General features: G+C 32.8%; 1 protein-coding gene across 1 annotated transcript; it reads left to right on the forward strand.

Moving 5' to 3' along the window:
* Positions 1–551: 551 nt before the first annotated feature.
* LOC113494507 (protein obstructor-E-like) lies at positions 552–10,407 on the forward strand. Its single transcript, XM_026872885.1, has 5 exons — positions 552–687; positions 6,488–6,682; positions 9,302–9,505; positions 9,772–9,985; positions 10,278–10,407. The coding sequence occupies exons 1-5, from the start codon at positions 645–647 to the stop codon at positions 10,333–10,335; spliced, it is 714 nt and encodes a 237-aa protein (XP_026728686.1). The 5' UTR covers positions 552–644; the 3' UTR covers positions 10,336–10,407.
* Positions 10,408–13,973: the final 3,566 nt, after the last annotated feature.

The following is a 13,973-nucleotide window of genomic DNA, read 5'->3' on the forward strand; positions in this document are numbered from 1 at the left end:
GGAAATAAGTCTATTATTAACGGAAATTGCTTTAAAATTGGAAGCTAAAACGTGGAAACATTAGCATCCACTTTGTTTGCTAATGTCTTCAAGGCTACAGACAGATTAAGAACAATCCTGTTTACATACATTTCATTTGAATACTTAAGACGCATCTAAATAATTTATTAACCACCAGACCTTGCACTTATTCATTAATACTGACCTTTTTATTTTTCATATATTTAAAGTGCATTTTGAAGAGTCCTTTAAATTTTTGAATGGGACTAAAAGTATTGAATTTCAAGGACAAAAACTTACGGATCAAGCGAATGAAACTTTTCCAAATATTTTGAGAACTGCACAATTTATAATCCTGAAAATTCTTGGTTTTGATTGAGTCTAAAGTAAACAATACAATCAGCTGATGATAGTGCAACCAAAGTAATTTTAAAACAAATTATTATTGTTTTACTAATAGAAGAATTTGTTAAATCACGCCTAAGTCTTACCGGTTCGTGCGCGTGCGCCGGTGAAGAAAAGGCGCGCGCGAAGCCCGAGTTCGTCAGTCTCGCCAGGGTCGCCACAGGGGTCGGACCACAATCTAGTCATTAAAACTTTTTTTTATAATTGTAATTTTTATAATTTTTTAATCAAAAGCCATCATGAAAGTGTTCATCGTACTAGCAGCAGTCACCGCGATTGCGAGTAAGTATACTTATTATAAGTTTAAATTTAAGTGACAATATGTTTACCCATATATTGTTCCTTTTGAACAAAAGTAATTGAAAATGTGTGATAAAATTTAAAACATCATCGTGTGACATTGTGAAGTTTTAATACGATCATTTAAAGTAATTTATTTTCTAACGCCATTTTTATGAATCTCATACCTATTAAAATATCTTAATTTAAAAATACAAATAGAAATAGTAGTACTAAAATGTCACAGTGTGACCCATTTATTTCGGCCGGTTACACAACGCAAGTCGGCCACGTAGCCCGTACAATGATTTCTTTATCGGTCAATACAAAAGACATCAACGCGCGCATTGACACTTACATTATTTTTATCGAGTCCTTTTTTCATTAATCAGCAGCTGATTTAAAAGCATATCTTTAGAAAAAGAAATGTAATATTAAAATAAATTAGTAATAAGTGAACCAAAATAAAATTGCAATATATTAAAGTGCTCCATTTTTATGAACGTATGTGTACACTGTTAATACTTTGTGCAATAATTGCTATTTTACTTGGAGTCCAGTTGCTATGCAAACATAACGCAAACCACTGACACACAAACGGTTACAGTAGCCATTTACTTGACATAACGCAATTAATTCCTGTGTTATTTATCACGTAACAATGCCTAGTAAACGCTATCTAATATTGCGAAGTAGTTATACAATAAGTTGACCTGCCTAATTTTACAAACGCACAATGTAAATTGTTCTCGAAAATGAAGAAAATAATTAATAACGTTTAAAGACAAACGTAGGTGGATAATATCTGCAATGAAAATCAATGAATGATGATAGCGCTTGCTATAAATCAATATAGGTAATTCTGAATCAATTTCCTGTGCACTATACTTCAGAAACGGTTTGCAAAATATCCCGGAAAAATCCTATTAATTTAGAAATGCTAATATTGAATATCAAAGTATCAAAAGTCAACTTATTCATGTCCATAATACTGGCTTAAATACAAATGAGTTCCGGATTTAAAAGATTTAAATTGAGAAATAAGCAGACAAAGATTTTTATATGACACCTTTTTGATATTAAGTTTACTTCAATAAAACCTTGTAGCTAGTCTTTTTAAAATTCTAACTTTAATACTATCTTAAGTCAAGTGAAAAAGATGGAATATCGAATTTTGGAAGACATTACCCAGCATTAGAACAACGTCAGGCACTAGAAATAGACACAGAAAATACAGATGTGTAGAGCAGCAATTTAAAATTCAATTACATTCCCATCACATATTTTAGAGTTCAGTTCCCTATTGGTATTCCATTAAGTCACTTCACTAGCATTTATAAGTAGCTACAAATTAGTAAGCTGTCCATGTTTGGGCTCTGCGATGAAAAGAGGTCGTGAGTGCTCTTAATTGTTTTTTCTCCTTATCTGAATATGGGATATTGGGACAGATTTCGTGGACCTTGAAAAGTTATGGGCATGTTGTGCTTAATATTGTTATAACAAAATATAGTAAAAGAGATTTTTTTTAACATGGAATAAATAGTAATAAAATATACAATGTCAATATTCGATTACTGGATAAAGGCCTTATCTTATGTGGGAAAAAATTAAACGATAATTAGCAATAAATTCCGTTACGTCTAGATTCATCAAATTCCTAGAAGTATTTTTTTAAGGCATTCATTTTCCGAAACTTTAATTTCAATAATTATTAAAAATCGCAATGAGACTCTTATTGGTACTACATAGATATACTATATGCTAAACAATACTATTGGTATGAAAATAGACTACCATCGTACCTCAGCCGTGACTCAAAACTATTCAAACATTTCAAATAAAACCTTTTCACAACAATGAACTAAATATAAACAAAAGTTACGTTAACGTAAACGTGAACGTTTACTAACTCGACATTGACATTCACTTGAAACATTTTTTACCGTAAAGTAAAAAGTTTAGTAAATACGAAACAAACGATTGCATTGAAATGTCGTAACTTGATATTAAATTTTACGCAAATATTGTACACTTTTGCAACTTGGAGAAAGTGTAACTTATGTTACGATATTGTTTTATGATTTTGATATTGGTCGTGTTGAAATTTGTTTAGTACAATGTTGCGGTAGTATTAGTAATATTTTTGCTGTAGCAAGATAGATCTCAGCAGTGGACGAACATGGGCTGAACGATGATCATGATGATGTTACTTACAATCTAGTCGATACAGAAACAGTATCAATTGTAGTTATAATGGATATCTTACCTGTTAACGATATTGGTACTGGGTAAGAAGTTATAAGACATCGAATGATTTTAAATATATGTCACAGTAAAATTAACATAGCAACATACTGCGTTGTAAATTCAAACCCGGTTTGTGAATGAGCATCATCTTGAGAATTTATCTATTCCTAGTTGACTCATCATTTTACATACTACCTTTTAATTTTGCGTAACTACAAGTTTATGTTTATTTTAAAACAAGTTATTGACATTCCTTTACTTGGCTGTACTTAATCAAGCGTGCAAAATATGCTCAATCAATTACCACCAGCTCCCGAAAGCCAGGCCCATCTTTCTGTCCATCTCTTCCTCCCCTCCTTTTCCTCCATCTCACATATAATCTACTTAAACCCAATAATACTATCGAGCATTTAATCTTGCCACCATAAACAATGAACTATCTTGGAACCCATAAAACGAATACGAAATTAATCATAACTTGTATCAGTATATTATAATAGTTCAAGTCCAGTTTTAAAGTTATCATTAATTTCGTATAGCAGGAAAATCGTTTTCCACAAACATAATAAAATAAATAGGTTGTTATTGGCTATAGATTTCACACCACATAAAACTTGGCTGAATGGTTAATATATGGACAGTTTAAGCAAATAAAAGTCAAACTCGTTTGGGGTGTCTTGTTTAACTTGCAAGTTATTTTCGTATGCCAGTCACTACCTGAATACAACGTGATTCAGATACAACCAAATTTGAATATTTAAAGATTATTTCTTGGGTCGATATTGATTTGAATTCAGGAATACGTAATGTCGTCTGGTCTGTGTTACAAAGGTTTTCGTATTGGCTCTAAGTACGGAATTAAATTTTATATAAGGGTAAAAATACTGTCATTAAACCTTCTTGTAACATTTTACTTGTAGAACCGATGGTCAGAACGAAAAGTTTCAAGTCACGGTGAAGTCTCAAAGTGTCAACTCTCTGTAACTTAAGGTAGAGTCGTTTAGGTATTTAAAAGAGTTTTAAGCATTAAGAAGTTACTGTTATTCATTTCAAATAAACTAAATATGTAGTTAATAAGACTTTCAGTATTCGAAGATTAGATACCCTTTTAAATATATTCTTAGGTTTTTGCCAAGCCTTGTAGAGAATGACGTAACATTGAAAATCGCCATCTTTAAATTGTATTTTTTGCTTGAGATCTGAGGTTTAATGTAGTTAAGTACATGAATAAATGCTCTTTTAATTCAAATCGAAGTGATTTACTTAACATGACTTGATGTGCGTTTAAATTATGTTAATTTTATTAATGTAAACGAACAGCCGTCTTTAATGGCTCAACGTAAATCATTGGCAAGCATTTACAAAGTAGATTATTAAAGTGTTTCTTAATCTAGTTTGTTAATCTCCGAGCAACGAATTGATTTAGCTTTCAATCGCTCCATCTGATAAAGTGTATTCATTCTTTATTCTCTGATAATAGAAGCTGTTATCCAAATTATTCAAAAATAGCTATACAGTATAAAGATTGACTGTTCACAACATATATTTTCAAGAGGAAAGAAGTCTTTATATTGATAATAGTCAATTGTCTGTAATTTAATTGCATCCTCTATGAATGATTTCAAGGTCATGTGACACGCGCATGTGACATGCATGCACTATACCCCGTCTTACTTGAAACCTACCTAAAGGCATTGCACGCAAGGTCAGACATAGTATATACTTAAAGTAAATGGTATTTATGAGCTTAAAACTATTTGTTTGAATGGGAACCTGTAGTTGTAACGCTCATGTGACAGAGTATTTTGCATTCAACTATATGACTTAAATTAATTAAAAATCCCAATTATAAATTCTCCTTATATCTATAAAAAAAATTCAATAAATATTTAAAATAGAATCAGTTTAGGTCAGTGTGATCTCGACCCCTGATGCATCAGCGATGCACTGTGTCGTAAGTCGCGACTCACTTTCACTTGTTGCGTCATGCGCGTGCGCCGCTCGCCGTACCCCTCGATAATCATGTGTTACATTATCTTGCTGAGCTTTTGTTCGTGTGATAGGTTACATGTTGATAGCTGGAGTGATTAGTTTTGTTGTTAGGAAATCGACTGGTTGTGTGTATGGTTATACACACGATTTCTCAACAAATGGGATGGAAGGCGAAACAGAATGCGGAGCTTCAGGTTTAGATGTGATCCTGGTCTATTCGGTTTTTTGGTAATTAAGAAAAACTATGACAGAAATGAGAGACGAAAACCCTTCTGAGGATAATTTTTGTAATAGATCAGAGATTACATTACCAGACTTAAGTATTACGATCGATATCAGAGCTCTATAAAGTAAACATATAAAGTAGGAAAAAACAACAACTATTAATTTGAAATGATAAATATATAAGAATCCAAATCCAAATATATCCAAAATAATAATTATAGATATATTTTTAAAATCACCTTGAATTTAAAACAGTATTTTGTTGTTCAACCTAGAAACAATTCAAATTACTATAAAAGCTTGCAAAATGTGATCTAAATTATGTAAAAATAATCATATTATTAATAAACATTTTCCTTAAAAAGGACTTGGAGACAGAAATATTAATTAATTCATTGAATGATTATGTTAATTTAAGACGGCCTTGACAATTAAAACTAATTTAAATTGTTGATTAGTAACTGTTCTTAAAATGTCACTGAATACCTAAATTTTGTACGAATAAACTGATTTGATGATAGACTTATAAAACGTGACTTTTTCCTTTATAGTTTTATTTTTGTCGTTGTATGATTGTGGTTCAAAACTCAACGAAATTTTATTTTAAACAAACTTTATTCATTCAGACCACCAATAATGTTTATTTATATATCGCAAAACAAACTTCATTAATATCCTACCAAGTAAAAAAACACTTTAAACATGTATGGTTCAAAATGGAAATGTTATGGTTTCATCATAATAACTGCCTAAAGAAACGCACGAGCGAGCAAAAAAGATTTGCACAACAAGCGACCAATCACAACACTATCGTAATATATTGACAGGTGACGAGTACGAAATGTGTGTCGGCTTATATAACACACTTATGTAAGAAGAACTCGATCTATCTCCGGGCGAACGGAAAAAACATGCTTATTTACCTAAATCGGCTTTCACTGATCAACCGGTTCAATTTTTGGTACAACTTGCTTCGAAATGTTCCATAACTAATTTAATTGGACTTTAAAATTTATTACCGCGAGCTGAGTATAAAAAGTACGTTAAAGTGTTCTGGGTCAAGTAAGCAATACCGTTTGTAATTGCTAATTAAGTTTCTTACAAAAAAATGTGTTTTGTTAGTTGATGAATTGGTTTCGGTGCCATGATACGGGCATGAATTTTTTTGGCTCTACATAGCAACTTTTCGTTATTTTTTATCACACATTATTGTTACTTACTCAATGATAATATACTTCATATCAGTTCTCCCCTCAAGAATGCTATCATCATCATAGACAAATCGTCCACTACCTCAGAAAAAAATCTTCAAAAACTAACCTTAATTTCTCTTCCTCAGGTGCCCAATTCAAATGTCCCAACAAAGACGGCCAGTACGAGGACTCCGTCCAGTGTGACAAGTTCTACGAGTGCGTGGATGGTGTCGCCACCACCAAGCTCTGCCCCGACGGTCTGGTGTTCGACCCCACCATCAGGAAGATCAACAAGTGCGACCAGCCCTTCAACGTAGACTGTGGAGACAGGACTGAACTGCGTAAGTTGATGTTGTTTTGTTTTTGCGACATATTGTCTTGAAAGATTTGACTATTCTAAGAGACCGCAACATCGGACTAACAAAAAAGTCCATGATTCGAAACGCAAAAAAATACCAAATCCCTTTGCTAGCAAAACTATGCAAATCGACTAAAATACATAAATTATAATTAGTGCTTAATTTATCGTTTACATACCAACAGCATATTCTAAGTTGTAATTTTGTTCGTGGGAAATATCTATATTTTAAGAGCTCATCTTCACTTTCAATATCAAACCATTTAGCCTATTTGAAGTATGTTTCCCAGGTACAATTAATACCATGTTTTTATCCAAAGATTCTCGGAACAGAATTACACATGAGCCAATAGGAAAACTACTGGCCATGTACAAAACGTGTCGTTAGATCAAATGTCATTCTGAGGTCACTTACATTCTCATGAAGTGAAGGTATCCTGTCTACCTTTGACCGAGTGGGTTGGCGACACGCAGCTGACTTTCTAGGCCAACCGGTAGACATTTCTAGACTTTAATAATGTGCGCATTGGAGCTACAGAAGTTGAGTTTCGTAAATTGTCTTGAAATCCATATGGAAATTTATTGGATGATAATTTGTGATTTTATTTGGAGTCTGTTTTGACTTTTGGCGATATTATTCCCAAGGGACGAAATGAAGAGTGCTTTTTACAATGGCTGGTAACTATTAAAGAGGTAATTCCATAATCAAAAATCGTTTTACTTCGCAGGCAGCTCTTGGTTTGTAGATTGCGGTACAAATATATCTAAAAAATTGAAATACATCTATAAACAGTCTTATGTTTAACGTTATACATTGGTATTTCGTATAAATATTATAAATAGACATGAACTTACTACAAAGGTTCAGTAGAATGTACGGAATGCAACAGTCTAAAGTTCGTGACTCGAATTTTGAGTCGAGTGTCGACTGCTTTATGGGGTTATGTGCATCAGAATGTAGTATTAACGCGTATATACTGTCTTATCGGTTCTTAGTACTTTACATAAAAGACTATTACTATAAAACGACTGAGTTAAAAAAGAAAGAGGTTCTCAATTCGTCGGTACATCCTTTGTGTGTTACCTCAGAGCTTTGGCATTGATGAACCGATTTTGTTGATCCCTTTTCCATTTAACGTGGTATAGCTGTGAGGTGGGCAATTTCATCAAGTTTAGCTTATTAAGTAGTTATCAATATCAAAGATGGTACTTTAAGAATTGTTAATTTGATTGCATTGTAATATCTGCTATTCACCAAAGCCACGTGTTGGCAAATGCTTGAGTCACCGTTCATTGCAGTCTCTGAGAAATCTAATTTATGTTCATAACGGATACTGACGAAACTGCAAATATTCCGTTATGAGTCCGGAACTCGACCGAATAATAGGTGATAATTATAAATAACTATATAAAATGTTTGTCGATAAGTAGCTATAGCTAACTGAGTGAAAGAGTATCGAATCGACTTCCTGTTTAAAGGAATTGTCGTTTCCTAGGTTACACGAGAATTCAAGGCCTTTAGAGTACAGTACGGTCTGCGGCAAAAGTCGTTGTTGAAGACAGATTCGCAAACTATTATAATGTTCAGCTATGTCTGTTACATTAGTAAATTTATGATTTGTAGTGATATTCTTTTAACCCCTACCAAGAATACTAGAAAAAACGGCCTAAGGAATTTAATCCTTGAGTGGGTATTCAAGTTACATACACGAAGATACATAGACTCAGGACAAGTATTCGTGGATCACATAACTAAACCATTTACCTGCTGTCAATAATCAAGAGAAGTTATTACGCTTTGTTTTGACTTGAAATTAAAGTGTTCACAGATGTGTTGTTGCTGACTATACAACCTTTAGTCTGAACACAAAAATATGGAGAGCCATAAAATATTCGGATTCCAAAAGTAGTTAACATTGGCAGGTTTCAGGCAACCTTTTGTATGCGACGATGATATAAAAACGCAATAGGTCACACGAATAAATTACTCTTAAATCAGTATTTATTGGGTTTCTCAATTTATTAGCATTTCTTTGTTTATAAATTATAATAATACTCGTCAGCTGAGGGTTATATTATTAATATTAATAATTTCATAATGTTTTGACAGTCAAGATTTAGATCTTAAAATAATCAAAATTTTGCTTCACCTTCAAGAAATTCTTTGAATAACTTGCAACTATATTGCGAAAAAGAATTTGAAGCATTAAAGGTTAAAGAGCCAAACAAATAAAGATAATTAACAATTATCTCGCATTTTTCTAGAATAATATACCTGCCTTGTTTATATTTCCTTTAAACAAAGTAAGCAAATCATAATTTATCGAGGTTTAATTTTAATCAGTACTGTCATTCATAACAGAATACATATTTACGTATTTGAGTCTAATCACAATTAGTAAACTAATTACTAATTTGATTTTCTACTGAACTCGTGTATCAGTAGCACACTACATGCGTGTACACACTATATGCGTGGCAGTCATCATTGGTCCCATAAAAATCTGACGATATTAGTCAAAAATTGTTTCAATATAAGTCCGTCTAAGCTATCCTATTGATGTATTAAAAGTCATACTAAAAATATCTTCTTCCCTTCTAGAACCTGCCAAGCCTACCACCCAGTGCCCCCGCCGCAACGGTTTCTTCGCTCACCCCGACCCCTCCGTCTGCAACATCTTCTTCAACTGCATTGAAGGTGAAGCTATCGAGGTCAAGTGTACCGCTGGACTCCACTTCGACGAGTACTCCGGCACCTGCGTGTGGCCCGACTCTGCTGGCAGACAGGGATGTCAGGCCCAAGAAAGTAAGAGACAAAAGATGATTGTTTATTTATATAAAACAATCAGAATAGCTTGCATAGATATCTCTTTTTTGAGAAAGAAAAAAAAAGATTTATAAAATTTTACATTAAATATTAAAAACGATGATGCACTTCACTTTTTAATTTAACTCCATTGTATATTTCTTTAATTTTGTTTTAAATACCTAAACAAAACACAACTATTATCAAAAATTGATCATGCTCTATAATTTGATCTACAAATTTTAACAATCCCATCCATCTTCCAGAGAAGACCAAGGATGGTTTCGAGTGCCCCGTCCAGCAGAAGGTCGACGCCCAAGGCCAGACCGTTGCCCACCCTAAGTTCCCCCACCCCACCGACTGCCAGCGTTTCTACGTGTGCCTGAACGGTGTCGAGCCACGTGACCTTGGTTGCCAGGCTGGTGAGGTCTACAATGAGGAGTCCCAGAGGTGTGATGCCCCTGAGAATGTGCGCGGATGGTGAGTACTTTTGTCAAATCCTTTAGATTGCCCTATATTTTGTTCAGTATTGTTGTATTTAAAACCTGAGTCAAGTTTCAAGAAAAGCTACTCTCACAATAAAATTTCACCGTTATGTCAATGGATCCCCAAGAAACATTAAAAGTTGATGCACAAATAACATTTTGGTATGAAAATAAGAAATAGCACGTCTAATTACGTTTTTAATACGCTTTTTGCTTTACATTTCTTGCTCTACCTAGCTAAAATTATTTAAAAAAGTGAAATCTAATCGTTATTAATTTGTTTACAGCGAGGACTGGTACAAGGACTCCGAGGAAGCCGCGCCCGCACCCAAAGCCAGGTCTTAAGCCTCCCTAGTGATACTCTAATATAGTTGTATTGTAAGACTCAATAAGTTAAATACATTTTAAGATAAACGATATGTTGTATTTCATTTACCCCACATGTGAAGACGCACCAAAAAGTTTAATGCGATTCCGAACGTAAAATGTTCTTGTGAACCCTGAACTAAATCTCACTTTCCACTTTTCTGGTGACCAAATAACGACTAGCTGAGAAAAGGTTTAATGTTGCGCACAGTAACGTTCGTTAATCGATATCTACCTATACCTTAATTGGTTGTATTATGTAGAATACGATCTCATGAATAAAGTAGAGCTTTTTGTTCTCTAATAAAATAGAGTGAGATACTATGAAAATAATTTACGTCCAAGCAAATGCTGCTGTAGAATTCTGATAATACGATAACAGATTCTTGTAGATTTTGATCCACACGTTAGACAAGAGGTTAATAAATAAATAAAGGAAATTATTTTATCATATAGACAAAAAACAAATGGTACTACGCAAGGATTAAGATTCAGTACAGCAGTGTCATAGTTAAATAATAGGAGAACCTCTGGCTATAACAATAGTACAAGACACATGAATCAATAGGTTCTCAACGATAGAAACAAATAATACCATTATTAAAGATATTTTGTAATTCCATATTTTGTAATTTTGTGTTAGTTTTAGTTTGATGTGTGTACACAAATGATTAAATAAATAAATACACGTCAATAAGAGCTGAACAACTGAGCTCTTGAAAAAGTATGAATTCTGACTCAGTTCATTCAGTTGGATGCGTGCGGTGGATCTCGTGTTAAATAGGTCAAAAGAAAACTTCTTACAAATAACATTATAGAAGAAGTATTCAATTTTATTTCAGATAGAGTATCTACCTAAAAAGTACATGTCCTAGCATTTCACTGATTATTTACATGTTACATGATACATGTTTTTAATTAGTTACCCGTGATAATATTACGCGAAAGGATATCGATGGTGCATTCAATATTAATAAACATTGCAAGTAAATATAGCAAGTTCCTATATTATTACTATTCATTGTCCATTTACAACTTGAATATATGTGACTTCTCACACCAAATGTGTAAGTACAAATATAAACATTACCGTAATAGGTTTCTAATCGGCGCTTATATTATAAAACTGAATAGTGTGTTTATTTATTTGAAAATAGTGATCCTATTTCAAAATTTATCAACTTTAGTTAGCCCATTTACGAGCGACTAGGCAAGAGAAATGTCACAAACAATTTTGTTCTATCGCAACGCAACAACAACAAAGCTTAATACCAAGGGCGTTTTACAAAATAGTGTTAATCGCCATCAAAATAAAAAGGCGTTGGGCGTTGTATATAATTTTTAAAAAAGCTCTCACATCATTTAATTTCAGGCAATATCTTTGGAGATATCGCTGCTTTAACATAACTCTGCAGCAAAATAAGTATCGTTATTGAAAGGCAGCGAGGCCGGTAAATTCATTTTTAAAATTCCTACCTCATATCTAAGATACATCAAAGCCACAAGGACGAAATCACAGGCGACATAAAGTTTACTAATATGTATAGGCAACTAACACTTATACATACAGGCAGGATTGACCCATCATTTCCAATAAGAATTAACGTATTACAAATATTTGCACCAACTTGAATATTACAAATTCATCGAGTGGATCACCTGGCACCATCTCTTAAATGTAGACTGATGCAGATGGCGAAACGAGATAGCGTATAACACGATGTAGAGCTGCCTCTATTTTCCACAATCTCAACGGTCTTAATTTTAGATGGTAGTGGAAGGTCCTTGGGTTATAAATTTACAATATTCTCATGCTAAGATCACTCGCTTGGCATTTGACATGCGCGTTTCTCTCGTAACATTAACTGTCATTTGACATTTACAAGACCTTTAAGTAACTATCGCCAATATTTGCAAGTCAAGAAATTTTATAATTGACTAATTTTCCAGTTTGTAAATAATAATTTATTCACTTATTTGAACATCATTTTATTTTAGAAAGTTTTTATTCAAACCCGCGATCTCTGTTACTGACTGACCATAGGTGCGATTTGTGAAAAGATTGGATATGTGGATACATAATATTTTTAATAGAAATTAATTAATCACGAGGTTGTCACTTTCAAGTACTTCTTTTGGTCTGAACCCTTTTAATTGATAATCTATCTATACCATTTAATTTTCTCGTGGTCTCGGTGTACAAGGGAAGGGTGAAGCACTCCGGTAAGAGTCGGCATGCTTCTCCGCCTTTCCCAGGGTAGAAAAACCATGATATTTCCCCGTTTAAAAAAGGCTAAACTCCTTTATAAAATTCAAACGATACGATATTTTTAATTTCAGACAAACCAGGTTCCTGATATCGTTACACATTAAATTTAGTTACGAATGATTCATTTTTACTGCTAGTTATTAGGCATAGGCGTCCTAAATGTAGGTACCTGAAATTGTGCACAAAAAAAGATAAATGAATAGAAACTATACCTACAGCAGACAAGCGTCTAAATGAGATTTTAATATCGGTATCACGATTTCGCTTTATTTATCTGCTGTATCTGAACAGTTATTAAGACGTAATGCACTTTAGATACATATCTAGACTCCGTTATTAACGAGCGTATACAATGAGTTTATTTTGATTAACTATCGTACCGGCTTTCTTTTGTTTTAGGTAAAGTTTTAGACCATTTTATCTTACTGGCCTCCCAGTCGTAAAATTATAGAGGTTCTTTTGTTTTTTATTGTTATTTATATTTTCTTTTGTTTCAAAGTTTCAGACCGTTTGATCTAATTGACCTTTTAATCTATAGTTATACAGGTTTTTTTGTTTTTGTAATTTATGTTTTAAAGGAATACAAACTATCTATATTTTTCGTCACGTTTTTCATTTGATCGAAATTTAGAACAGTGACATTCTATGTTCAGTGTATAACTATGATTTTTATTATAAACCTTTTTGCAGATGAATTTCGTGTTTATAAAATTTTCTGCAGTTTTAAAGAATTTAAATAAATAATTGTTTACTCAAAATGAACAATTTATACACTACATTTAAATTTTAATGCCTGCTTATCAGGAAACAATTGTTTAATTCCTTTTACAGTGATTCAAGGAAAAACATATATCGATCTTTAATTATAATTTATCAGCTCGCGACGTCGTGCGACAATATATTGTATAAAAGATTTATTTTTTGGAATTCCTTTTAACGGAAGGCAAAGTCAGAGAAGGGCCATAGCAACCAATATATTTAAAACTCCTTGGTATTTTAATAAGCTGTTGGATTTCCAATCACGGCTACATATACGAGGTTTGTGTAAGATCGGCTTTCAAAAACTTTTTAAAGAGTATTAAAATTAATTACGTACTAAATTATTGTTAAAAATTGATTTTGATACTGGTCCTTAAAAAAATGCCGTTTCATTCCTAAGTTAAAGCAATTTCCTAAAAAGTGTATTTTTTAAAAAAGCGAACTTAAGAACAAATAAAGTCTAAGAAAAACAAAAATCGAATTGCACACACAAATCAAATATCGATTGTTATGAAATTGACGAATGCCGTGACAGGCTTACAGCTTTTATTTAAGTGCTATTAGTTATTTATCTAAACGTGTAAATGTA

Source organism: Trichoplusia ni, chromosome 5 (assembly GCF_003590095.1).
Source record: "Trichoplusia ni isolate ovarian cell line Hi5 chromosome 5, tn1, whole genome shotgun sequence".
In the NCBI taxonomy this organism is placed as follows: Eukaryota; Metazoa; Arthropoda; class Insecta; order Lepidoptera; family Noctuidae; genus Trichoplusia; species Trichoplusia ni.